The sequence below is a fragment of the Bombus bifarius genome, unplaced genomic scaffold (assembly GCF_011952205.1).
Source record: "Bombus bifarius isolate JDL3187 unplaced genomic scaffold, Bbif_JDL3187 scf7180000008312, whole genome shotgun sequence".
NCBI classification, from domain to species: Eukaryota; Metazoa; Arthropoda; class Insecta; order Hymenoptera; family Apidae; genus Bombus; species Bombus bifarius.
Genome location: NW_022884585.1, coordinates 24140 through 49092, shown reverse-complemented (window position 1 = coordinate 49092; position 24953 = coordinate 24140). Strand labels below are relative to the sequence as shown.

General features: G+C 39.7%; 4 protein-coding genes across 4 annotated transcripts; 2 read left to right on the top strand and 2 right to left on the bottom strand.

The window, feature by feature from the left end:
* Positions 1-824: 824 nt before the first annotated feature.
* Positions 825-1475, bottom strand: LOC117212528. Its single transcript, XM_033457418.1, has one exon. It carries the CDS (start codon positions 1325-1327, stop codon positions 989-991), a length of 339 nt encoding a protein of 112 aa, XP_033313309.1. The 5' UTR covers positions 1328-1475; the 3' UTR covers positions 825-988.
* Positions 1476-16922: 15447 nt separating this feature from the next.
* LOC117212524 lies at positions 16923-17696 on the top strand. The gene has a single exon (XM_033457413.1). The coding sequence runs from the start codon at positions 16923-16925 to the stop codon at positions 17694-17696; it is 774 nt and encodes a 257-aa protein (XP_033313304.1).
* A 306-nt stretch (positions 17697-18002) lies between these two features.
* LOC117212523 lies at positions 18003-18731 on the top strand. The gene has a single exon (XM_033457412.1). The coding sequence runs from the start codon at positions 18003-18005 to the stop codon at positions 18729-18731; it is 729 nt and encodes a 242-aa protein (XP_033313303.1).
* Positions 18732-19230: 499 nt separating this feature from the next.
* Positions 19231-19897, bottom strand: LOC117212522. Its single transcript, XM_033457411.1, has 2 exons — positions 19401-19897; positions 19231-19258 (listed from the first exon to the last, which is right to left on the bottom strand). Exons 1-2 carry the CDS (start codon positions 19895-19897, stop codon positions 19231-19233), a joined length of 525 nt encoding a protein of 174 aa, XP_033313302.1.
* Positions 19898-24953: the final 5056 nt, after the last annotated feature.

Here is a 24953-nt window from a genome sequence, read left to right as displayed (position 1 = left end):
AAAAATTACACTTCTAGAAATAACGTGCTGTAATAAACAATGCTAACTTATCACTGTTATATAGATTTAGGATAAGATACCACAAAGATGAAATAACGTATAAAATAAAAAAACCTGAACAAGTTACGAAAGAATTCATTTCGAAACATGATATTGTAATTGTACTTTTCTAAAAAAAGATCTGAATCATAATGATAAATGTTTATGAGCTATGATATTCTTAAATGCTCGGACGGTTAGGCCTGATGTTGGAACATTGTTAGTTTCTCTTGATTCAGGATATGTACAAGAGTGGACTCATCACCCTGATGCGGGATTTCTACAAGCCTTCTCAGTTATTCATTCTAAACGTGATTATGTATTAGCATTAGCAACTGATTCTAAAAATCATTTCCTTGTAACAGGTAAAAAAGGAATGCATTTAATTTCTACAACATTATTTATTTATCTATTATAAGATTACTTTTTGTATGTAACGTGATACTTTGTTACGACAAAATATTTAATATGAAAGGAAAGATAAAGCCAGAAAATATGATTGGAGAGTAAGTCCATTTAAAAAAATTTATGACACCATGCTGGATACATTAAAGTTTGGTATCTCGCGAATTATTACACAATAGTGATAATAAGTCAAATCCAATAAAATTTACTTTTCATTAAAAAGTCGTACCAGAACAATTATTTATTAATTCTTAAGAAGATACATATAAATAAGAAAAAATGGTAAAATTTGATTAGTATAATAAAAATAATATATGCCTATGATCATCCTAAAATAGAAAAAGTATAATAGTCTTACGTTCATTGATATATTGAGAACACATACATATTTTAGTGATAGTTGCAATGTAACATCATTTCTATATTACACGTAAGGTATGACAAGTATTCCTGCTCTAAGGCACAATTTGAAATCAACAACATTCAGTTTACCAAATTATACCTTTTATTCGTTTTCCATCATGGAATAACGTGGTGGTGTCTTTCATATTGCACTGGACGTGAGTTTTAATCTACTCCTATCTATATTTTCAAACATTTCAGTTAAATCTGGTGTGCAATTTCTCCTATCAAAGAATTTATAGACTGCTTTCTCCGGAATGTATCGTTGCATTGCAAGTTCATTTTCACGTATGTACGCTAAAATTGATAAAAATTCGAGTACTCCATGCATTCTAATATTTATTAACTCATTAAGTAAAACAATTCTTACATTGTGCCTAATGTGGAATTGTATGCCTTGGTCTGGATTCATCGTCAGATTTGTCGTCGTCAGGTTTACTATGCAAAACGGAAGTGGTTGGACCTTGCTGCTTGGGGCCATATTTTGGCTAAAATATTGAATGAATAATAGCTTGTGTTTTTATAACAGAAGAATACTTTGATATTGTTTGTAATGTTACCTGCGATGTAATCATCTGATCCTCCTTATTCTGTTTCGCTAATAAAATTTTTTTCGCCTTTTCAACCGATCTTCGTGCTAATTTTTGAACAATGGCTTTCTCCGCAATCTGTCCTTTTTCCGAAGATTCTGTTTTTCTTCGAGATTTTCAAGTTGTCCGTTCAAATGCCTCAATTCTCCTTTTTACGGACACTTTGGCGTCTGAATCGAATAGAAAATTCGATTTATACGCATTTCTTTTCATTTCATTTTTAATTTCCTGTTTCGTAACATTTACATTAAACATTTTCCCTTCAGGGGATGGCTCATCTTCTGTGAGTAATTGTTCGAACTCTGTGAGTCTCATCGCTTCCTTCAGTTGCTGAATCATCTCCTGCAATGTTATTGACGATGGTGATGTAAATTTATATGGTTTTGTTGAAACGTCGAGTGTTGCATTTTTACTCGATCTCGCAGATCTGTTCTGCCGCTTTTGTCGTTTTTTAATTTCCTGTTTCTTCTGTGAGTCTGTGTATTCTGTGAGTAATTCATCAAACTCTTTGTTTCTCGTCGCTTCTTTCAGCTGCTGAATCTTCTCCTGCAGAGTTATTGGCAACCGTTATGTAAATTTAGGTTCATTATATTCACGGTATGATACCGTTAAGTTGGCAAGCCGATTCTAAGTATTATAATGTCTTCCACTCCTTCGTCGCCACACTCCGTTTAGCCATGAACGCCGCGTTCGGGGGACCATTCCCCACGCTGACGCTGCGTACACGTTACCGGCGGTACCCTCTCATCTTCACCAAGCAAAACAATGTTGTCAGCGACGGTCAGGATGGGGTTAGATTGAATGAATAATATCATATTGAATTAAATTATTAATCGCTGTATATTATTCATTCGCTATTTTTAATCGTTAATCAGACTCTTCATACCCATTAAATAAGTTTATATCCTTTAAGTTATGGGTATATTTTTGTAAAGAAAAGTCCCTTTTCTTCCGAGATAAACTGTCCACGTGCAGTGCGTACGCTTTCGGCGCAGGGACCAATTCAGTCGTGGTGCTACGGCGGACCGAAATCCCCATCCTGGCCTTCGCTGACGACATGTTTCAAAACATATCATACTGAATGAAATTATTAATCACTGTATATGTTTTGAAACATGCAAACACGTACAAGCCAATATCACATTATTGGCATTGATAACGAGATTCTCGTCTCTTATCGTTTTTCGCACACCCAACACATCTTCGTGATCTATTTGTTCCTGTAGCTTCATAAAGTGAAGGAAAATATCTTCCGTTGAGTCTTGATGAGTGATTATTTCCGGATGTAATAGGGCGTTGGCTTGTTTTTTCTGTTATTTCATTAAAATTTGATCTATTAATTTCAGTTGAAATTTCCCAATTGATATTGTTTTGTTGGTGTTCAATTTGTACAAACAATATGAATTCCATAAATACATATCAATATAATGGAAGAAATATTCTTTTGTACCATTTCGTTGTTTTGCGAGTAAAATTTATAATGCTGATGACCATGTCGGTCCTGTATACAGCACCCATCAATTTATTATAGTCGTGTACACGAGATGGTTTCTGTAAAATTTTGTGTGCACTGTAGTGTTTTGATACATCCACAAATTCTTCTTTATGTATTGTTGAAACTATGAAAATCTCTTTTTTATCGTGCCATATTATGGCTAATATATTTGCAGACATAGCGAAAGCACATCTCTCCTTTTTGTGATTTTTCATTTCTGGTAATCCTTCTCTCCTCTCTTTTACAGTGTCACACACATTTGTAAAATTTTTATGTAATATACCAAATAATACGGGGCTTGCGTACCAATTGTGGACGTAAAGGGTATGCCCTTTACCTATATATGGTTCTACGAGAAACATTACAATACTTCCTGATTTACCACAGTCCTTATGTTCGGATCCTGTAGTAGTACCAGCCTCCGTATAAATAAGAAAGTCTTGAATGTAACCCGTCTTGCAGTCGCAAAGAACAAGCGATTTTATTGCGTCACATCGTACATGCCGGATATATCTGGCATTAAGAGCAAAAGGGTTAATATTACCTATTAGCAAAGCTGATCGGTAGTTTCGTCTGTACATTTTTTATATATATGTCGGAGATGAAAGGAAAACCGGAGCCTTCCCTTTGCAATTTTAAGGAAGCCTTCTAATGCTTTAGCCTAGATTTTATCATAACTGTAATTAAGCAATTGTCATTTGTAATTGTTTGATATTTGTGAAAGCGAAAGTGGGTTCGAGGTGACAACTGGTCGCCGAACGTAGCCACGGTCACGGATAAACGTTTTGCCTGACGAAGGTGTGGATCGGTTGTATTGTTCTCCCTAGAAATCACATAGAATTGTACTTTAGAGATATCGATATAATGGGACACACGTTGTATTAGGAATCAATCTCCAGACAGAAACTGCCTAGTAACGGCGTTTGGATCTTTCTCGATGTTTCCAAAGAGTATACAACAAACTTTTGACAGAAATTGCCTAGCAACAACGATTGGAACCTTCTCGATGTTTCCAGCGAGCATATAACAAACAAATGCAGTCGTATAGCGAAAAAGATTTTCATCAGATATTCATTCTTGTGATCGCCTCGGAAAGTGATACATCGAGCAATTTACCGAGTGTCTCAGCAATCGTATTTTTGTGTTTAAAATTATTCTACGCATAGTAAGGAGTTATCCCGTTGACCGTGGATTCGTTTGGACCCCGGAACATTGTTAATAGCGTTAATTAAATTCATTATTCGTAAAACCTATCAATCGTTAATCTCATTATTTGTTAAATTTATTATTCGTAAGACATATTATTCGTTCCTCTTATTGTTCGTTAAACTTATTGTTCTTTAATCTAATTATTAGTTAAACTTATTGTTTGTTAATCTTATTGTTCATTAAACTCAATATTCATAATATTTTGTAAAATCTTGTATATACGCGTAAATATAATCTCTGTTTTGTAAAAAAATGGCTAATTCAAACGAAGAATCATTACGCGCCTTAAATCCTAATGATAACCCGACATATAATTTGTAAAATAACGATCGCCAGTTCTATGTATTGGAAAAAATTGTCCACTACGTTGAGCCTCGCAACATATTTCAATATCATCCAAATCGTAGAGAAATTAGCTTTCAGACAAGTTGCTCAAAATGGTGATTATTCTTAAAATTTCCAGGAGTTCCCGTACTAAACCACTAGTGTCGTTACACTTTTATACTGATACAAATAACAAATAACTGACAAATGCCATCTCTTTCACGAGGATCCATCACACTGTATATAAGGAAGTGTAGGTATTTTTAGTAGCATATAAAAATGCATTATAGTTCCAGTCGTAAATTATTTATCGTAGTTTATACATGTTCGCGGTTTTATTGAAATATTAATCCCGAAGAAGAATATAGATGGTGCATAGTTTACTTTGAATTCATTTAAAAAAATGATATAAGTAATGATCTGGATCAGATAAATCGCCTTCAAAGTTGAACGACGATTAGACGTACTTTGGCTCCATGATTCTTCGCTAATTCTAACATGAACAGGACAACTAAGAGTCCATGGCACTCTCGCCGCGTCCTACAGATACAAGGAATTTAAAAGCGATGTGCAATTTATATATAATATATAAAATTATGTAAAATATTTGTATTGATATGTATAATAGTTCGAGCGGTACGGTCCCATGCAATTCCTCGGGCATTTCCGTTTGAAACTCCTGAGCTGGTCCATCTAGCATGTTGTGACATTGAACCAAATCGGACAGGCATAAGTCGGCATAGGATTATTGCCAGCAATTTGTACAGCAGAAGACTACACTTCACGCAGAGATGCTTTGAGATGAACGAACCATTATTTGCTATAAGAGTCTTCTGATTTATTTTACATTTGCGTTTTAATATGCTGTGAAATCTGTAATCTTCAATATAAATATATATCGAGATATTTGACCATTTTCTTATGCGGAACGGATAGGGGCTATTGCTGGCGATAAGAAATCAGCGAGAATGTCGAGTCACATCACGATTGAAATTAAAATATCTAGACATGTACAGCCCGAAAGGAATAGACTCGCACTTTCTAGTATTTATACGGAACTTTCAGTTACCACAGTAAACCATAATTCGATCGAAAAGTTTCTGTGGCTTGGACTTAATTTTTGACAAATACATTGCCGCCACGTAAATCGGGAAGTCATCAGCAAATACCAACGCACATGGGTTAAGACCGCTATTGAGATGGAGGAGGCTCAAAGCATGACTAAATTATAAATTAAACAGGATGGAGATGTTGAACGTTCTCTGTTGCAGCCCGAAGGCGACATTCGAACTTGCCATCCAATGAGACATCTTCCGGAGATTATAAACCAAATCATCTGAAATAGATGTTTGGGAAAACCGTATCGTATTAGCTTTTATGGCAAACCGCTCGATCGAAATATGTCAAAAGCCCTTTCTAGGTCTATGAGGAGAGTTTTCCTACCACCAGACGTCTGACACAGATTTTATTATTGCGTAGACCTTACTGTATTTGACCCGGAAGCCAAATTGATGATCGGAAAGAATGGAAGCCTCTTTACAATGAAACAGTATGAGTCTCTGTATCGCCCTCTCAGAGACCTTACTAATGGATACTCTGCAAACAGGAAACTCATTGATCTATATCTGGCTGGATTTGGTTTGTTCTTATCCTTCCCTAGCAAGGGAACCACTTTCCCCATCTTCCATATCTTAGGAAAAGTAGGTTCAAGAGATCATCGATGATCAAGGAGAAGAAGAATGTGTACCTTTGCGGGAGCTATATTGGTACTGCGTTGAAGATATTCAAGCCAGATAACCTTTTCCCATTCAGAAATGTAAATGGAATAGTTAATGAATCTACCGATGTGAAATAGTTCTCTAAGACATCGGAGCCAGAGCGGTTACTAGCGCTGTTTCCTCCGGTGAAGGAACAGACCTTGTTCCAGCGGCCCCGATTCAAGGAAGATCTGTATTTTCAAGGTTATGAAATTTGGGAATCTGAGAATATCTCCACACGCATTTCGGCGCACACATTCAAAGTTTGTCCCCAGTAGCTTTGGACCGGAGAAAGAATGCTTCGCTGCATACAAATAACAAGTGCTATTGTAACGAGTGATAAAAGTTTAAAAAGTTTAAAGTGATGAAATAACACGCGAGTGCAATAGTAATTAAGGACCTGTACAAAGAACAGTTCATAATTTCAAAGGAAATTACGGCATACAATCGTGAATAACAGAAGCACGTGTTGCGTACACGTTTATTCTTGGCGTCTCATCGCGTTACTAGTAAGTTCTAGGGAGCCAGCGGCAGCGGAGACGTCATGATCTCGACTTCTTTGTCGGCTTGTTACCAGTAACGATGCATCTTCTGCTGTGTAACACTAGGCGAGGAGGAAATGTTCATCTGTGAAAGATGGTGAGAATCCTGTGAAGAACATTTGAGAGGGAGATCATGAGGTTAGCCCTGTTGCCCAGCATTCGTCTAATTTGCGGCAACATGCTTTTGGAATCTTTAATTCTTTGGATCCAGAGAACTCGTGAATCTATCAGGGGCCTTCCTGATACGCCTTTTTATGGCTCTATAGCACTTGCCGTGTTCCATGAACGATCGGATAGAGTAACATAGTGTGCCAAAGCGCTTCTTCAGCCGATTTAAAATGTGGGAGATTCTGTGTTTGTTTTGAAGCAAACCTCCGATGCGGGAATCCAGACATCTCTCAAAGCAATTAAATTCCTATATGAGAACTGGAATGGAAGCTTCTAGGGCCGAAGGAATATTTATTATTTATGGTCTGGAAGACGATCTCTACTTCTGCTGACTGTATACTACTGACTGTTATCTCAGTGTTCCTATCCTCGTGGACAGAGATAACAAATTCTGACAGCTCGGTGCAGAAAAATATTCAGCTTTTCCGCGAGTACCAAATCCAAGAACGACTACGCCTTGACAAATCAAATGCCATCAAAATCAGTGTCACTGAACTGGACGACCAGATCCACCTGTCACTCGTTAAATCAGTGTCACAGGTTCTCGTACCTACTATTATTTAACGTGCTGCACCAGGGAACGTGTCTCGCGTTATAAGCACCACCGGGAATAATAAAATTGTACCGCACAGATTGAGTTTTGTGAAACGCGCGTCTCATTTTTCGGCAAAGACGTTGTGACAAGACACAAGCTTAAGAGCCTGCAACGAAAATAGAATATATGAAAAGCCGCGTTGTTTGCTAGGTTTATCGTGATATCTGTACGTGTTTAGTGACTATCGCTTCAAAGTTAAATGCCATGTTAATCGAAATGAATTATATGATAAAGCCGTTCCGCCCTCGAACTTCGAGTTCAAGTGGTCACGGCCTTTCGAAACGAAGACCATTGAACGGAACCTTATGCCTCTCCGTGAGCTTCGTCTTTGCCAGCAGGACCACTTCAAACGAGAGAGCTTGCAGGGGCTGCAGCAATAGTAACCTACGATTATTAGAGACAAGCGGATTGGTATTGGATTTCGGAATTTCGAAGTTTGTTAGACGTCACTTGTGATAAATCTGTCAGAGTTTATTCGTGCCATCTTAGCGATAATGCGTTCATCTCCGTCAAATGAACATGGAACAATTCCTTGAAGGGGTCTATGCTGTCCATCAGGTTCACCATGTTGTCCATACTCATCGTGTGCTCTACTGAGACAAGGGAATACCTTGATCAGGTGTATTGTTCGTAAACGGGTGAAAACGCGTGAAGGACTTTGGCGGGTTTACGAAGTTGTTGAAGGATTTTATTTTACTCTTCTTCCGCTTCTCTGTCATTTCATCACGCTTCTTGATTTTTAAATGAATCGAGTATCTTCTGTATAGGACCTGACTTCCTGTTCTTCGTTTGTTGGCTCACAACTGTATATCTGTTTATCGGGCATGAGTTCGGAGCGTGATCGCCCATCACACTTTATGCACCTTATTCTATTCTTTTACTATTGCAGTTCACTGCAACGTAATCCATTGTTCTTGCATTGTAGTCTGTAGGATTTCCTTTATATATATCTCATGTCACTATGTTGCCGAGCATATAGTGCCTCTGGAACAGACTCATTAGCGCACTTCCAAGTGATAGTTTCATGATAAACGTGTCGAGTTTTGTATTGTTTTGTTGAAGATGGTTAGTTTCAAATCTGTCCACTTTAATAACTTTGACCTGAATAATGATAAAACTAGTTCTTCGAAGACGTTTTGCGGGAAGTGCTTCTCACACATACATTTTACAATCTCATTTATATGGTTCTCCTGTGGTTTGAATGTAAAGAACTGCACTCTTTCAGTTTTCAACGTCTTGTACATGCTTTTAAATTAATTAATGGGCCTGCGCTCCCATTATTGCTCTTGTTCGTCGGTATAGCAATGGCGGAATCTGCAACTTTATCTCTCCTGTTTGGTGTCCGGGAAACTTAAATGTATATGTTTGATAATGCAAGCTCTTGAGAGATTGATATATGGACCAGAGTTGAGCAATAAAAATAAATTTGATATACACTTATAGTCAGAAGTTGAGAAACATTGTGATCGCTTTCATATTACTGTGTATTTTTTATTTTCTGAGATATATTGGACGAAATTAAATATAGTGTAAGAAGATGACAGTGTTATATGACATATGAAATTGCTATCATAAACGTTTTTTTTTTTTTTGGTTAGACTCGTGTAAGATTAATACTGAATCGGGAAATTTTGCGACAAAAGTTAAGAGCCATATATTGTTCGCATTATATAATTACTTGCAACAGAAACTTTCAACAAAAAATAATCTGATAAGGTTTTGTATATCCTAATGTATTGGAATCAATAATTTTGTGAGAATTTTCTTTACAATAGAACAGAACTTCTCGCCCCATGTGCTTGCTAGATTATATGTCTCAATATTGTCTCTTTCAATGTATTCGAAATGGAGAGAAGTGATTAATTCTGCCTTTCTCCATCTTAGTGCTCTTAATAAATCATAAAAATTATTTATAATTTTGTCTTATTCCGTATTAATGGAGTTAATATTATGAATTATTTGTTAATGATGTATATAGAATTAATAAACATGATTAATTATCTACTCGAAAGAAGAAACAAACTTCTAAATATATTTGTTTAATTAAAGTAAATAAAATGTCATCACATTTGCATTGCATCGATCATCAATCATCAATGCCACCAAAATTTCCTCGAATATTTATAAAACCAAAACATTGAAATGTGTAAATAGAACAAATTATATCAAACTGAACCAATGATTAATGTTAAATTGCTTTCGAAAGATTGAGCTACTGCCAAATGTGATAAGCAAACAGTTGATCGAAAAGAAAAGATAATTTTATATCAGATGGTAATATGAGATGGTAATTATCGAATAAGAACGTAGGTTAATTGAACGAAGTTAGGAGACTTGTATGTTCTAGCGGTGAAAAAATATCTATTCGGTCTTTCTTGGATTTTATGTCCTTTATGATATTTTCTTTTGAAATACGATAAATCAGTACAAATGAGACCAGAAATCATAATTCATGGTTTTATTCCCCCATCTAGCCCATTTCTTGTTCTTTTAGATTTAATCGATAAGATTATAGATATCGCGGAAATGATAATGTTACTAACTTTCTTTTATTGATGCAGCAAAGTTATTATATAAAATCTCGATTTATTTATAACACTTACATGTACAGTATTTCATTTGGTGCTGATAAATACTGTTTAAATACATATTAATCATGAGCCATTGATAAATATGTATTACAATTTCCAATAAAAATGTTTAAGAATGTTACAACATCCATATTAAATATGTACACATATACAGAGTGTCCCACGCAAATGGATTAGGCTGTCTCTTCTAAACGGTTAAGGATAGAAGTGGATGTCGTAAATGAAAATTGAATGGTATCAGGTGGTGCATAATTTTATACACTTTTGTGCATCGGTGCATCAGAAAAAAGCAACTGCACTTTTTCTTTATAAATAAATGTCATATTTAGTATAATTTTATTTTACAAATAATTACAATGAATATGTGTATGTTCTGTAATTGCCAATCATATGTACATACACTATTTATCTGCATTATCTTACTCGTACAAATTTTTCTGAATGTAATGTACAGGCATCTTTATCATTCTTACTGTGGATTCTAACTTTATTGGTCCTGTCCTGGTTACGTTCACTCTGGATTACCTGAAAAGTGTGTAAAGAGGATAGCTATACAGAGAGAGAGAGAGAGAGAGAGAGAGATTCGGCTACTATGGATAGGAGTACACTCTTATTTACAGTATCAAAGAGAAGGAAAAACCCATAAAGAAAGTGCGACTTATTCTTAGTACTTATTGGTTCGTCGTTCATTCACACACACACACACTTTCTTTAGATTTATCGAATCGACGATCGCGTTTACACTCGTATGGACGCGACCGAGGCCAATAATAATCATTACCGCACCACTCGAAAGTGTACACTCAGGTTACACGCATGAGTGTAATAAATAGCAACAGTGATTCTGTTAAAAAATTCTGCGTAATTCCATCAGTTACTCATGTCGATTCAGATCTATTAGTTTATAACATGATTGAATGAGTCCAAGAAACCAGCATGCATTCTACTCGCAATTCGATGCGATTTACCATTAATTTATACCATTAATACCATTAATAATCATCAATATTGTGACTCGAGAAAGCCTTAGTTTAATCCCTTCTAGAACAACACATAAAATATCATAATTTGTTCTTAATGACAATGTTAATTATTTTGTAAGCCCAAAGTAATAAAAGATTGATTTCTATTAAATGCACAATTTTAATGATAGTATTCAATTCAAGAGTGGAGAGTTCATATTTAATAGCGCTTCCCGCTAGCAATTTTCCCTCAAGGGCGGCTAGCATCCTTTTCTAACCACCGATATAGAAATTGACCAATTAACAGCAAGGTCAATTTCCCTCACCTTCCAAACGAAGGCTTTCCTCGACGAATCCGAGTATCTCGTGTCCTTGCACATACCCCATATAGTCTTCCTCTGCAGCGTCACCGGGACGGAGAAACTCTCTCTCGTACGATCTCATCAGCGAATTACGTGGTGCGATCTGTGAATATCTCACGTCATCAATATCTGTGACGTCTCACGTCACATATAGTCCAACTTAGACTTTGACGAAAATCATAAGTTCGCTATCCCCTTGACCGCGGATTCGTTACTGAACCTAGGATCATTATTACTATCATCTCGAGTATCTAATTACCACGGTTATTTGTCAAACTCTATAATACTCGTATTTGCACTATTGAATATCTTCCCTATTGCATAACAACAATGACTAATCCAAATGAAGATTCGTTTCACGCCCCTAACCCCAACCTTAATCATAAAGCAACCCGCCTTATATAATGTTTATTGTCCAAGAAAAATATAAATTACATATGTGTATTAACAATAAACAATGAATTTCTGTTTGTAAGTGGTTTTGGCAAAAGTACCGTTACGCCACGGTACGACGTAGACATACCATATTTTGTATTGGGTTTACGTTTTTAATATTACAGTTTGTAATTTAATTTAAGCCATTTAAAAACGGTACTTTTTTATTTTATATTTTGATTGTCCTTTCCTTCTATATTATAGGAAGAAAATGCGACAGTACCTCAGCAGCGACATCTACATTATTTCTTCTTTATTCTTTATTTCTCTATTTGATTTCAAGGAGGATCGCGGGTACTTCACAGACACATTCACAGGATCATCTTTCTATAACAGAAGATGCAATACAGCCAAAAAAGTTTTCAATGACAACAAGAAATAGCAATAGAAGGAGAATTTTTTCACGGAGTGCAAAAACGAAGATGCAGCAGCTAAAAGGAGAGGATGAGTCATACCTTGAAATGAAAAAGTTTCAAGCAAATATTAAGAAACAAGATTTTTAAAAGCGGCAGAACAGATCTGCGAGATCGAGTAAAGATGCAACACTTGACGTTTCAACAAAACCATATAAATTTACATCACGGTCGTCAATAACATTGCAGGAGATGATTCAGCAGCTGAAAGAAGCGATGAGAGTCACAGAGTTCGAACAATTACTCACAGAAGATGAACCATCCCCTGAAGGGGAAATGTTTAATGTAAATGTTACGAAACAGGAAATTAAAAATGAAATGAAAAGAAATGCGTATAAATCGAATTTTCTATTCGATTCAGACGCCAAAGTGTCCGTAAAAAGGAGAATTGAGGCATTTGAACGGGCAACTTGAAAATCTCGAAGAAAAACAGAATCTTCGGAAAAGGAAAGATTGCGGAGAAAGCCATTGTTCAAAAATTAGCACGAAGATCGGTTGAAAAGGCGAAAAAAATTTTATTAGCGAAACAGAATAAGGAGGATCAGATGATTACATCGCAGGTAACATTACAAACAATATCAAAGTATTCTTCTGTTATAAAAACACAAGCTATTATTCATCCAATATTTTAGCCAAAATATGGCTCCAAGCAGCAAGGTCCAACCACTTCCGTTTTGCATAGTAAACCTGACGACGACAAATCTGACGATGAATCCAGACCAAGGCATACAATTCCACATTGCGCCCCAATATCGCCCACCAGCTCTTCCTTGCTAGTGAGGGGATTGATATTTTTTATCTGCAGGGTCGTCCTGTTCACCAGGGCAGCGACCTCCGTAGTATCCCTCAAAGCGGCCCTCAACTTGGCCGCCGCCTCGCTAACCACCACCGTCCTTTCAAGTTCGATCAGGATGTGGCCCGCTCTCGTCCTACGGACCCCCGTGGCTCCCTCCAATGTGTTCCTCACTGCCATTATCTTCTTGTATACTTGAAGCCATTCGCATCCTCCTTCCACTTTGACTAAAATGGCTTCCTTCCTCCTCCTATTTCTTGGTACGCCTCTCCCTTCGGTACCAACCTGTCGGTTGTTTTCCGAACGCACCATCGGGGTAGCTTGCTCTAAGGGAACTCTCCTCTCCCTCTTCCTTCTTTCTACCCTCATCCATCCTTCGGAATTCTCGCTGAAGTCCTGTTCACCCCTTGTCGTTCTGGTCTCCCTTCCACACGCTTCGGCGGATGTGACCTCTCCTCTTCGGGGTCTCTTAAGCTCCTCCACTCTCGTTATTTCAGCTGGCGATACCACTTTCCTCTTTGGGTATCCGTCTTTAGCCATCGTCGCTTCCTTCTTCGTTTCTGTCCTGTCTGCCTTTCTTCCTATATCGGCAGGCTCTCTCCTTCTGTTTCTCCTTCTATCCTTATGCTCTCCACATTGTTTCAAGGAAGACAGGATACCTTTTATCAAATTGCCTATCTCCCTAATCCCCTCATCCTTGTCTTTGTCCAACTTTAATTTTTTAACAACCACATTAATAATTTGGACCGCTCCTGCCAGGGCTTTCGTGAATCCTTTCAGCTCAGCCCTGGAACTCATGACGTCCTCATCGTCGACGTCACTCGTCTGCGTATCGTCTCTTGCACTATCTTCGGCTTCGCTAGCCACAGTCGATCTCGCAGATTTCGCGCTTACGTTCCTCTCAACCACCCTCCTGGCCAGAATCTAGCGTAGGCCAGTCCTTTCCCTGTTACCGGCGTACTGTGGTCGCTCCCTCTAATTCCAAAGGAACCCTCCGATTCCTCGACCACTCCTACCTCCGTCCTTTCACTAATCGTAGGGCTCCTCTGAAGCCTCCTTCTCGGTTTAAAGGGACAGAAATCCTCACTTTCTTCCCCCCCCCCATCTTTCCTCGGAATAACCGAGATTGTCACACTCTCATTCAGTTTTACATCAGAAATCATCCTCGGTTTCTCTCCTTCCACTATCACCTTCTTCAACTTGCCCTGCTCCTTCTCTTTTTCCTTCTCCTTCTCCTTCTCCCCAGTAGCTCTTACCGCACAAGGGGGTGCTTGGGGTTCCCCCTCCCCCCCGCCGTTCTTCCAGTAACTTGATGCCCGTCGCGTCGAGCCTGGTAAGCCACTCGTGTTCCCGACGAGGCCGGAGGGCTCCGAAACCCCCTGCGCCGTACGTTTATTAAGTTTATTCACCTTGTCCATATTATATATAGTTGAATAGTCCATAGACATCGCCAACTAATCAACATCCTGCCCATATACCGCCCGAAAGTATCCAAACGTTGTCCATAAACTCGCCATGTCGTCAACAAATAAGCCAATCAGATGATAGTATAAATACAGTAATATTGTGCTATTTGCGATTCACTTGTCTATCTAACGCCTGCATTCTGCTAAAGACCCGATGATGCGCGCCCAAACGCCACAATATAGATAAATAACAAAACAATATATACTAAATAATGAACAATAAATAATAAAGAATAAAATAAATCAATAAAAATAAATAAAATAAATAGTCATGTAGGCAGATGAATAAATAAGTAAATAAATAACCAACAAAGAATAAATAAATAAATGCATAAATATAAAATAATAAATAATAACTAACTAAATAAATAATTTAAAATAATAGACAATAAATAAATAAAACAAATAAAGCACTACTAGTTAATAAATACAAAATTATAAATAAATAAAATAAAATAAAAGAATAAATAAAATAAATAAAAATATTAACATATTAAAGCGGTGCATTACATCCAACCGCTACATATTCCAACCTACTAATCGCCACGTAAGTCCCAGAGCCTCCTCATGACACGGCACACCATTACTTATTTATTCGTTCCAAGGAACTTAGTGCGGCTCGTGTAAACAAATAAATAAACTAAATAAATATATCTGGTCCGGCCCGACTTTATTCCTTAAAACTAGGAACTAACATCGAGCCGACTGTACATGCTCACTGACGTTGCCCGCATAGTCCCATAGTCGCGATACAGGTTTCATTCGCCGCGAACAGTTTGTAATCGCTTTTGTTCGCAGGTCCACGTACCCTGTTGCGTCGAAAGACGCACGTGTCCGCACCAGTGTCTATTAAATAAGCGACTTTCGTTCGCTGGTCCCGAATAAAAATGCCGCGGGTTCCCAAGCCGTCGACGTTCTCCGCGTTTACGGACGGCTGGACCCGTTTCCCTGCTTCTACGTGCACTTTCTACACTTTCGCGCACGTTCGCGGTACAACGCGTGGTAATAACAAAGATCGTCTCGAGATCTCGAACGACGGCGACGTCTTCCAGGAGATCGTGAGCGTGCTCGTCGACGGTCGTTAATGCTCAGCGCATCAATTCTCGAATGAATTTGCCTCATTTTTTCGCGGAATGCGCTGATAAAATCGGCCGAACCGATGTTTTGTACCTCTCGTCTGCTAACGGCTGAGATGCCTGACACGCGCCGGTTACCTCCAGTGCAGGCTTCCTCCACTCTGGGAACATTTGGAAGGACTTATAAAGACCTTACGACGACTGGCTACGTTTACGGACTTTGTTTGGATAATAAATATGGATAAAGTCAATAAAAGTAAAAACTTACAGCTCAGGGGGTTTCGGAGCCTCCAGGCCCCGTCGGTGACTCGAGTAGCGTCCCAGGCTCGACTCGACGGTCATCTGGCGACTGGACGAACGGCGAGGGGAAGGTCGATCCCAGGGCCTCCTCTCGTTCGGTAACCACGACCGGGGATCAAGGAGCAATACGCTTCGTTAAAGAGGAGAAGGGAAAAGGATCCCCAAAATGACATTCCTAGAATTCGATGAGGATATAACGGAAATCATCGAAGAAATTGAGGCCCCTTCGCAAGCAGCAAAAGGAATAACACCCCCGCGAAAAAGCGTTCCGAATCGTCAAGGAGGAAACCTTGAAAGGCGATGGAATCGTCAAATACTTGAAAAAGAACGCCAGAGGAGGAAATGGCGTTCAGGCCAACGAGAAGTCTGACCAGAAGCCCACCGAAGGACGTGAAGGAAGGAGCTTCCAGCACCTCGGAGATGGACACACAGGCAGAAGTCTCGGAAAGCGGCAGCGAAGTAACCGGAGTAAGGGAACAGATAAGGGTAAAGGCCATTGTAAACAGAGCAGGGCCCGAGAACAATGAAGAAGAGGAAGACAATATCGTCATAAAACTCAGCGAATGGAGGGCGATGACGTAGATCATCAGTGAAGTCTTCCTGGAAATACATGGTCTGGCTGATAGGCTGTACCTCATGGCGAAGAAAGACGCCAATATTAAAAAAAGGAGTGAAGCCATCAAGGACAAGGCAGACAAACTAAATGCTATGCTGAATGAAGTTAGGAGTAAAAAGCGGGCTAGGACGATTAGAATCATCAGAACGACGACTGCTGCCGATCGAAAAAAAGAGAAGAAAGACAAGAGGAAGGAGATATCGTCCATCGATTCGAAGGACGATAACAAAAGGAGGAGACCGGCGAATAGGGAAGTTTCCTACGCCGAAGTTTGTGCCGTCCAGGGTTCGGTGAAAGCAAAAGAGTACCACACGGATAGTGACGGTAGAGAAGATTGGGCCGTCGTCCGAGAGAAGAAGAAAGAAGAAGGGACGATACAGAAATGGATAGAGGTGCCAAAGAGGACAAGGCGCCTAAGGCCAAGCCTAAGAAAATGGAGAGGCTGAAGAGGGTGCGTAATAAGCCCGAAGCCATCCCTGTCAAGGTAGGACAGGATAAGGAATGGATCCAGGCCTACAAAGAGATGATGGGGGCGAAGAATGCCCTAAGAGAAAGTAATGCTATCAGGAAAACAAAACTAGATGACATTCTTATCGAAATGAAGACACGATGCGATGTCAGCAAGACTGCGGCGGATCTTAACATAGCGTTAGGAGGAAAACTGAGAGCGCAACCAATGCTGGATAAGACCTCAGCAGAGGTAAAAGAAGTAGATCCCCTCATGACCAAGGAGGAACTAGCCAGGGAGCTAGAAGTCCAACTTGGCATCAAAGATAGCAGTGAGATGGAAGTGAAACCCTTAAGAATGGCACTGTGGGGCACCCAGTCGGCAATAGTAACGCTGCCGAACGTTTACCTAAACAAGGGTGTGTCAAGCCGTAAGATCAGAACCGGCTTGACGATAGCCACGATAAAGGCGCTACCAAACTTAGTGAAATGCTGCAAATGTCATACGTTTAGTCATATCGCGAACAAATGCACGGCGATAAGTTCCGGGAAGGAACTATGTAGTAAGTGCGGGAGCAAAGAACACACGATAGCTGCCTGCACTAACGCGCCGTGCTGCGCCATATGCAGCAAGGTCGAAGGAATCAGATTTGATCACGTGACCGGGTCGCTAGCTTGCCCAGAATATGAAAGAAGATCTTACAGATAAATCTCAACAGATGCAAGCTGGCGCAGGACCTGATGCACCAATGCGCGATCGAATATAGACCGGATATCGTGGTAATATCCGAGCCAAACAAACAGCTTCCGTATTGGATTAACGATACTAAAGGAGACGCGCCCATATGGGGCACCCTTTTTAACGGTGAACTTCTGGACGAGACTACGGCGGTCAAGAATAACTGAATCGTAGGCATATGCGTTGGAGACGTCTTCTGCATCAGCGGATACTGCTCGCCTAACTTAAGCAAACAGGACTATGTGTCGTCATACATAAGACACATTGTCATCGGTAATGAAGGATGGTGCCAGGAGACACGACAAGGTTGTCGTAGCCGGCGATTTCAACTCAAAGTCGACCTCTTGGGGAGGAACGACCACGGACAAAAGGGGGAGAGTCTTGATGGAGGCACTCTGCGGTTATGGAGTGTTTCCACTGAGACTCAAGGAAAAATATACCTTCAGTAAGAACGGGAGGACGAGTTGTCCTGACATAATTAGTGTATTGAATAAGGTCAATGAGATGCACGTGGAAAGCGTGGTCTCGGACAAGTATTCGGTCTCTGACCATCTATATATAATGCATAGTTTTAAATTGAGGACAACAAGAAGGGCGTCAAAGTTCTTCAGATATGTAACGAAGAACCTAGCGCCAGACGAGTTTCTAAATGGGTTTGACGACATTGTGGAGGTGATAGACCAAGAAAAGGATAACAGAATGGACAGGGCCGAGCTCTTGCAGAAGAGCATCGAGAGAACGTGCGATGTGATGTTAAAGAAGGTAAGCGGTGCGACCAATAGGAAGTACGCGAACTATTGGTGGAACGCGAAAATCGCGGAACTCAGAACACAGACCCACAAGGCATTAAGGAAGGCGACGAGAGAGAGAAAGAAAGATTTCGGCAATACCGATCTCCTCGTCACCACAAACAAGAGAATCAGAAAACAACTGAAGATGGAGATTGCCCACAGCAAAGCCAGAGCATGGGCAGATTTTTGTAAGATTCTCGAGGGTGACCCTTGAGGCAAACCCTATTGTACGGTCATGAAAAGATGTAAGAGCAAGGGGCCGGCCAATGACATGCCAATCGATATGGTGGAAACGGTCACAAAAAGACTGTTCACCATAGGACATGGACCGTCGCGCTATGAGGACCACGAAGGAAGTCGAAGACATCGCCCGAAGAATTAATACGAAGAAGGCTGCAGGAGTAGACGGCGTCCCATGTGAGATCGCGAGGCTCATAGGGAGCCGCAGGAGCGAGTTGGTGGCCAGCGTGATGAACGGCATCACCGACACAGGACGGATCCCCGAGTGCTGGAAGACGGCTAGGGTAATATTGCTAAGGAAGCCGGATAAGGATCTTAGACTTCCTAACGCGTATTGGCATAAAGTATACTCCCAGTCATGAGCAAGATCTGGGAGAAATGCTTCAAAAAGATCATAGAAAGATGCATCGGAGAGGATCCGTTTCATCGAAGGCAGTACGGCTTTCGAAAAAAGAGGAGTACGGTGGGTGCCATCACGCAGGTGATGAAGTTTGCCGACACCTGCAAACAGAGGAGGGTAATCTGCGTGATGATCGCACTGGACATCAGCAATGCCTTCAACTCGCTCAGTTGGGAGAGTATCATCAAGGAGTTCGACAGGAGGAAGTTGCCATGGAAGATTAGAAGACTGATTGGCAACTACCTCTCTAAAAGAAGGATTATACTAAGCAACCAGTATGGCACAGTAGAACACGAAGTGACGGCTGGAGTTCCACAGGTATCTGTTCTCGTACCACTCCTGTGGAATTTGGTATATGATCCACTACTCGAGAGGTTCGAAAACATGGTAATGGTCAGGGCAACAGCCTTCGCGGACGACCTGGCCATTACGTGTGCCGTCGAGAAGAACGAAGGGGCGTCCACCAAAGTCAACGCCATGCTGAAGACCGTCAAGGACTGGTGCAAGAGTGTCGGTCTCACGCTGGCGACAAAAAAGACGAAGGTAATGCTTCTCACCGGGATGAGGGCGCCGAGAGTCATCGGACTTAATTTGGGTTCCTCGGACACCGTAACGGGCGAGCACATCAAATACCTCGGTGTCACGATCGATACCCATAGGAAATTCGACATACACATCGAGATGGTTTGTAGTAAAGCAGATAAGCTGACTGGCTTATCTGGGCTCCCCCTTAGGGGCATCCTACCGAACATCAACGGGCCGCCCAGCTTGGCTCGTAGGCTCTACTACAACGTATGACGGAATCCATCGTGACCTATGGTGCACCGGTGTGGGCGGGTGCGGCTGACATCAACAGAAACAAGAAAACGCTAAAAAGGGCACAAAGAACACCCCTGTGTATAACATCGGCTGCGTACCGCACTGTCTCCCACGCAGCGCTATGTGTGTTGACTGGTAACTTACCCATCCACATAAAAGTGAAGATGTTGAGAGAAATATATCTGAGAACTAGGATCCATAAGACCAGGATCGGCGTAGGAGACGACAGTACGATTAAGAACGAGTTGGAGATTATTCAAATGAAAGCGTTTGACGAATGGCAAAGGGAGTGGGATGAGTACAAGAAGGATAACTTCACAAAGAAGTTAATACCAAACGCACTCCTATTTGCCAAGAAGAAGAAGAACATCGACCACTATACCATGCAGCTACTAACTGGGCATGGAATTTTTGATGCATATAGGAGGAGAATTGGGAAGGACACCAAAAGTAAATGTCCTGACTGCGGAGATCCCAACGACGACGCTGAGCACGTCCTCTTCACCTGTCCGAAGGGGACTGACGGAAGGATCGAACTAGAGAACCTCTCGGCCTTGGCGAGAAGATAAGCGTGGGCAACCTCATGGCCACGGTGACCGCCAAGGACGAGAACTGGAACAAATTTAGACTATTTTGTAAGACCGTCATGTCTCACAGGAGGGAGATAGAGATGGCCATGGAAGCGGCCAGGAAGAGGATGAGTGCTACAACCACGCGTGGCATGAATAGCGCAGCCATAAGGCAGCCGAGTGCGGAAGAAGGAGGACAGCCAACTATTCTGAAGTGGCTAAGAAAAGGATGTGAGTAGTAACTGCTCGAAGAGGAAGGTATAAACGGGTATGATAAGGACAATCCTGATGAATGTCGTAAGGTCTTGCCGGGGTTGTCTGACCAAGAAGAAGATGAAGAAGGAGGAGGGCTTTTTAGTGGGTATGGCGTCGACATCTGCCCGAGTCCCACATAACCCAGTGATACGGGTCACTGGGCATGCGTAACAACATTTTCCTCTCCTCGCGCGCAAAAAAAAGATTTTATGTCGTCTATCACCGCCAAAACATGCCGTATGCGATCGGGTAGCCAGTTTTTGCAGAGAGTGAGGATAAACTGCTCCGACGCAAAGAGACGGGCAAGCTTCTTTAGATCATAGTAGAATTGGGACGGCTTCCTGTCGCCCATCATTTCGTTTTCTACCAGCCTCTTTACCCGTTCGCTGTCGGACTCGGCCAGGCTCCGTATTAGCTCGTCTTTTAACCGGTCATACTAACCGCCGGCCGGGAGATCCAATGCAATATGCTCAATTCGCTCTATGTACTCCGGTTCGAGGCACCCGAGCAGGGCGGTGGCTTTTTCTTCATCATTCTTGTCTCCCGCCGCCGCGAGCTGTCTCTCAAATAAAGAGAACCAAAATACGATCTTCTGCGGCTTCAGCGGTGGCACGCGGATGATTTGCGAAGTCGTAACCGTAGTCGTATTGTTTGGACATCCTTAACGCGCTCAGACTCACAATATTAATTTCGCTATCTCAAGATCACGTCGGGGTCACCAATGTGGAGGATTAGTCTTTATTTGGTTGAGCGAAATAACGAAAGCGAAATATTGCTTTCGCAATCCGTTAAATATATTTTCAAATAAATAAATAAATTACAGACGAATTGTGAGTGGCTGGTACAAAAATAAATTACGAAATGAATACCCGATAAATACTCGGAGAAACTTTGTAAATCACTTCAATAATTGTTTACACGTTAATGCTCTTCCACTCTGTTCGATGAACTCTCTCGCTCGTGATTGCGTCCGTTTATTTATACTGGTCCGGGGAGAACCGGAAAATTCGAATTGGTCTACGTTTGACGGTTGTATGTAGCGGCGACATTGTTTTGTCCGGAGTTTATTTGTTCTTACATTACTTGGAACCTAACGGTCTTGATACTCCGAGGCAAAACAACAACATGAGTATCGAACATGAGTATCAATTCGAATCGTTCTGTAACTCATGTGCCGCAACAGATATATTTTTTTTATTTATTTATTTAATTACTACCTTATATTATTATTAATACCTTACTATTAATACCTTACAGTATGTCTATTCGGCAAATCTTTCTAACTTTATTGCTAATTAATATGGTCCATGCAGTACTTAAGCCATGTGTTTAAGTTTTTAAGTCTTCATTTTGCCTTTTACCTTTATTCACAATATTTTATGAGTAGACAATTAGAAATATTTTTTGCATCACACAGGACGATTTTAGATGCGAGTCTCTGTATAAATCATTCTGTATGGTTAGGTAATTATTTCCTTCTAATGGGTTGCAATTAATCGTAACTGCTTCTCATATGTAAAAGTACGATCACTGAAACAGCAGATTACGTGTAGGGGTTGTGTTGTATTTACAAGAGATATCTTACCTTTTTCCATTGTTCATTTGCATTTCCCATTCTTTTTTTTTCGACACACTTTTCTTGGTTATGTTATAAACTGGCATTACAATTGATGATACAGAACATGCTTAATATTTACATAAGTTTTACAAGTTTATATTCTATAAGTTATGTGTGTCGCGCAAAGCATGTGGAAAAACGCTGTAATTAATTATGAAAATTATAAAAGAAAATCTAAAGTTATAGAGGGAATCCTATTACATTTTTTATTAATTACTGCTGAGGTATTTTGAAAGCAAACTAATAGAGTACAAGTCTACACAAAATTTGATTCTTTTATTTCTTACTAAATTTGCAAGTAAGTAAGTGTCCCTTCAAGGAAAAATTTTTAAATAATAATGAAATTGACAGAATTCTGCAATTACAGTAAACAATTACACCGTTATAGAAGTTACAAAATTTGTTAGTAGGAATGGAAAGATAGCAACGTAATTGCTTAGAAGTGCTACAAAATATAAAACAAGAAAGAGCAGAGAGCAGTCTCATTGGCAAAAAAGGATTCGCTAAAATAGTAGGTCTTGCGATAAACCGTACAATGTAGTTTGCATTGTATGCAGCGATATAAGCATTTGCAACATGCAACGCTACGACCTTAGATTTCATTCACATCTCAACGTAAAGAAAAACGTATAGAGTTCATAACTTGTACAGTATACAATGCATACTTGTACAGTATACAATGCATAACATACTTGTACAGTATACAATGTAGAAAACATTAAAGAAATGCAATCCGTCTAGTTGAACGGAATTGTAGAATATTCAGGAAGTTCCTAGCCAACAATATATTATCTACTATATTGTAATTTATCGTATATCGACATATGTTGGAGATATCTATAACAAATCTAAAGATATAGATATTGGACATTATATCGTCGAAAACTCTATGCAGATTGGACAATGACACAGCACGTTTTGAACTTGTGATATATATGTCGGAGATGAAAGGAAAATCGGAGCCTTCCCTTTGCAATTTTGGGAAAAGTCCTCTAATGCTTTAGGTTAGACTTTATCAATGCTGTAATTAAGCAATTGTTGTCATTCGATCTGATTGTAATTGTTCGAGATTTGTGATAGCGAAATTGGGTTCGAGGTGACAACTGGTCGCCGACCATTTACGTCGAACGTAGCCACGGTCACGGGATAAACGTTTTGCCTGACGGAGGTGTGAATCGGTTGTATAGTTCTCCATGGAAATGTGGTTGTGGAGGCATACGGCCTCAAGAACGGGCCTGGCCACATAGAATTGTACTTTGGAGATGTCGATATAATGGGACACACGTTGTATTAAGAATCAAACTCCAGACAGAACGGCGTTGGAACTTCCTCGATACTTCCAAAGAGTATACAACAAACTCTTGGCAGAAACTGCCTAGCAACGGCGATTGGAACCTTCTCGATGCTTCCAGCGAGTATTTAACAAACAAATGCAGTCGTACAGCGAGAAAGATTTTCATCAGCTATTCATTCGTGTGATCGCCTTGGGAAGTGATACATTGAGCAATTTACCGAGTGTCTCAGCATTCGTATTTTTGTGTCTAAAATTATTCTACGCATAGTAAAGAGTTATCCCGTTGACCGTGGATTCGTTTGAACTCAAGAACATTGTTAATAGCGTTTATTAAACTCATTATTCGTTAAACTTATCATCCGTTAAACCTATTATTCGTTAATCTCATTATTCGTTACACTTATTATTCGTAAAACATATTATTCGTTAATCTTATAATTCGTTAAACTTATTATTCGTTAAACTTATTATTTTTTAATCTAATCGTTAGTTAAACTTATTGTTTGTTAATCTTATTATTCATTAAACTCAATATTCATAATATTTTGTAAAATCTTGTATATACGCGTAAATATAATCTCTGTTTTGTAAAACAATGGCTAATTCAAACGAAGAATCGCTACGCGCCTCAAATTCTAATATTAACCCAACATATATTTATGTGACGGGGAATTTGAATAATTTGGCAGACTCGTAAATAATTATTAGTAAAAAATAAAAGAAAAAATTTGCGGTTTGAAGTTTAACACAGTAAGGGGAAAAAGATGAACAACGTGATTCGCTTAAAACATGCAGAATTATATACAGATACATATATAAAAAGAAGAAAACTATAACGATTCTAATCTTTCGTTCGTGCACTCAAATCACATAATCGCGTGAATAGCACACAGTTTTGTAACAACTTTACACAAGGAAATGGACCCAATTATTTTTGTCAGATACGCGATGCAGCCCATCAATTTCCTAATCACGAAGACGACGTCCTCCTTATTTCACAAACGAATACATTTGTATACTTCGAATGTAGAATCATGCTTTATTTGTAAGGAAACTATATGCAGAATTTTAACTTGTCTCTCTTAATACAAGGATTGTGTAATGGAATATAGTAACAATAATATAACATAATATCAAGTTTCAATTTGCATAAACGAACAAATGACACATTTGCTTATGTAATACAAACAAAACTATACACAGTGAGGTCGCAATCGATGGAAAAGGTTGTAAGATGCAAA

Bases quoted from the DNA above. Each gene is read 5' to 3' on its own strand.
- LOC117212522 (XM_033457411.1), bottom strand. From the start codon at position 19,897: ATGCCCCTAAGGGGGAGCCCAGATAAGCCAGTCAGCTTATCTGCTTTA. The intron at 19,259-19,400 runs GTAGTTGCCAAT...CTCTGTTTGCAG, and splicing joins ATAATCCTTCTTTTAGAGAG to GTGTCGGCAAACTTCATCAC.
- LOC117212528 (XM_033457418.1), bottom strand. From the start codon at position 1,327: ATGGCCCCAAGCAGCAAGGTCCAACCACTTCCGTTTTGCATAGTAAAC.
- LOC117212524 (XM_033457413.1), top strand. From the start codon at position 16,923: ATGGATAGAGGTGCCAAAGAGGACAAGGCGCCTAAGGCCAAGCCTAAG.
- LOC117212523 (XM_033457412.1), top strand. From the start codon at position 18,003: ATGAAGGATGGTGCCAGGAGACACGACAAGGTTGTCGTAGCCGGCGAT.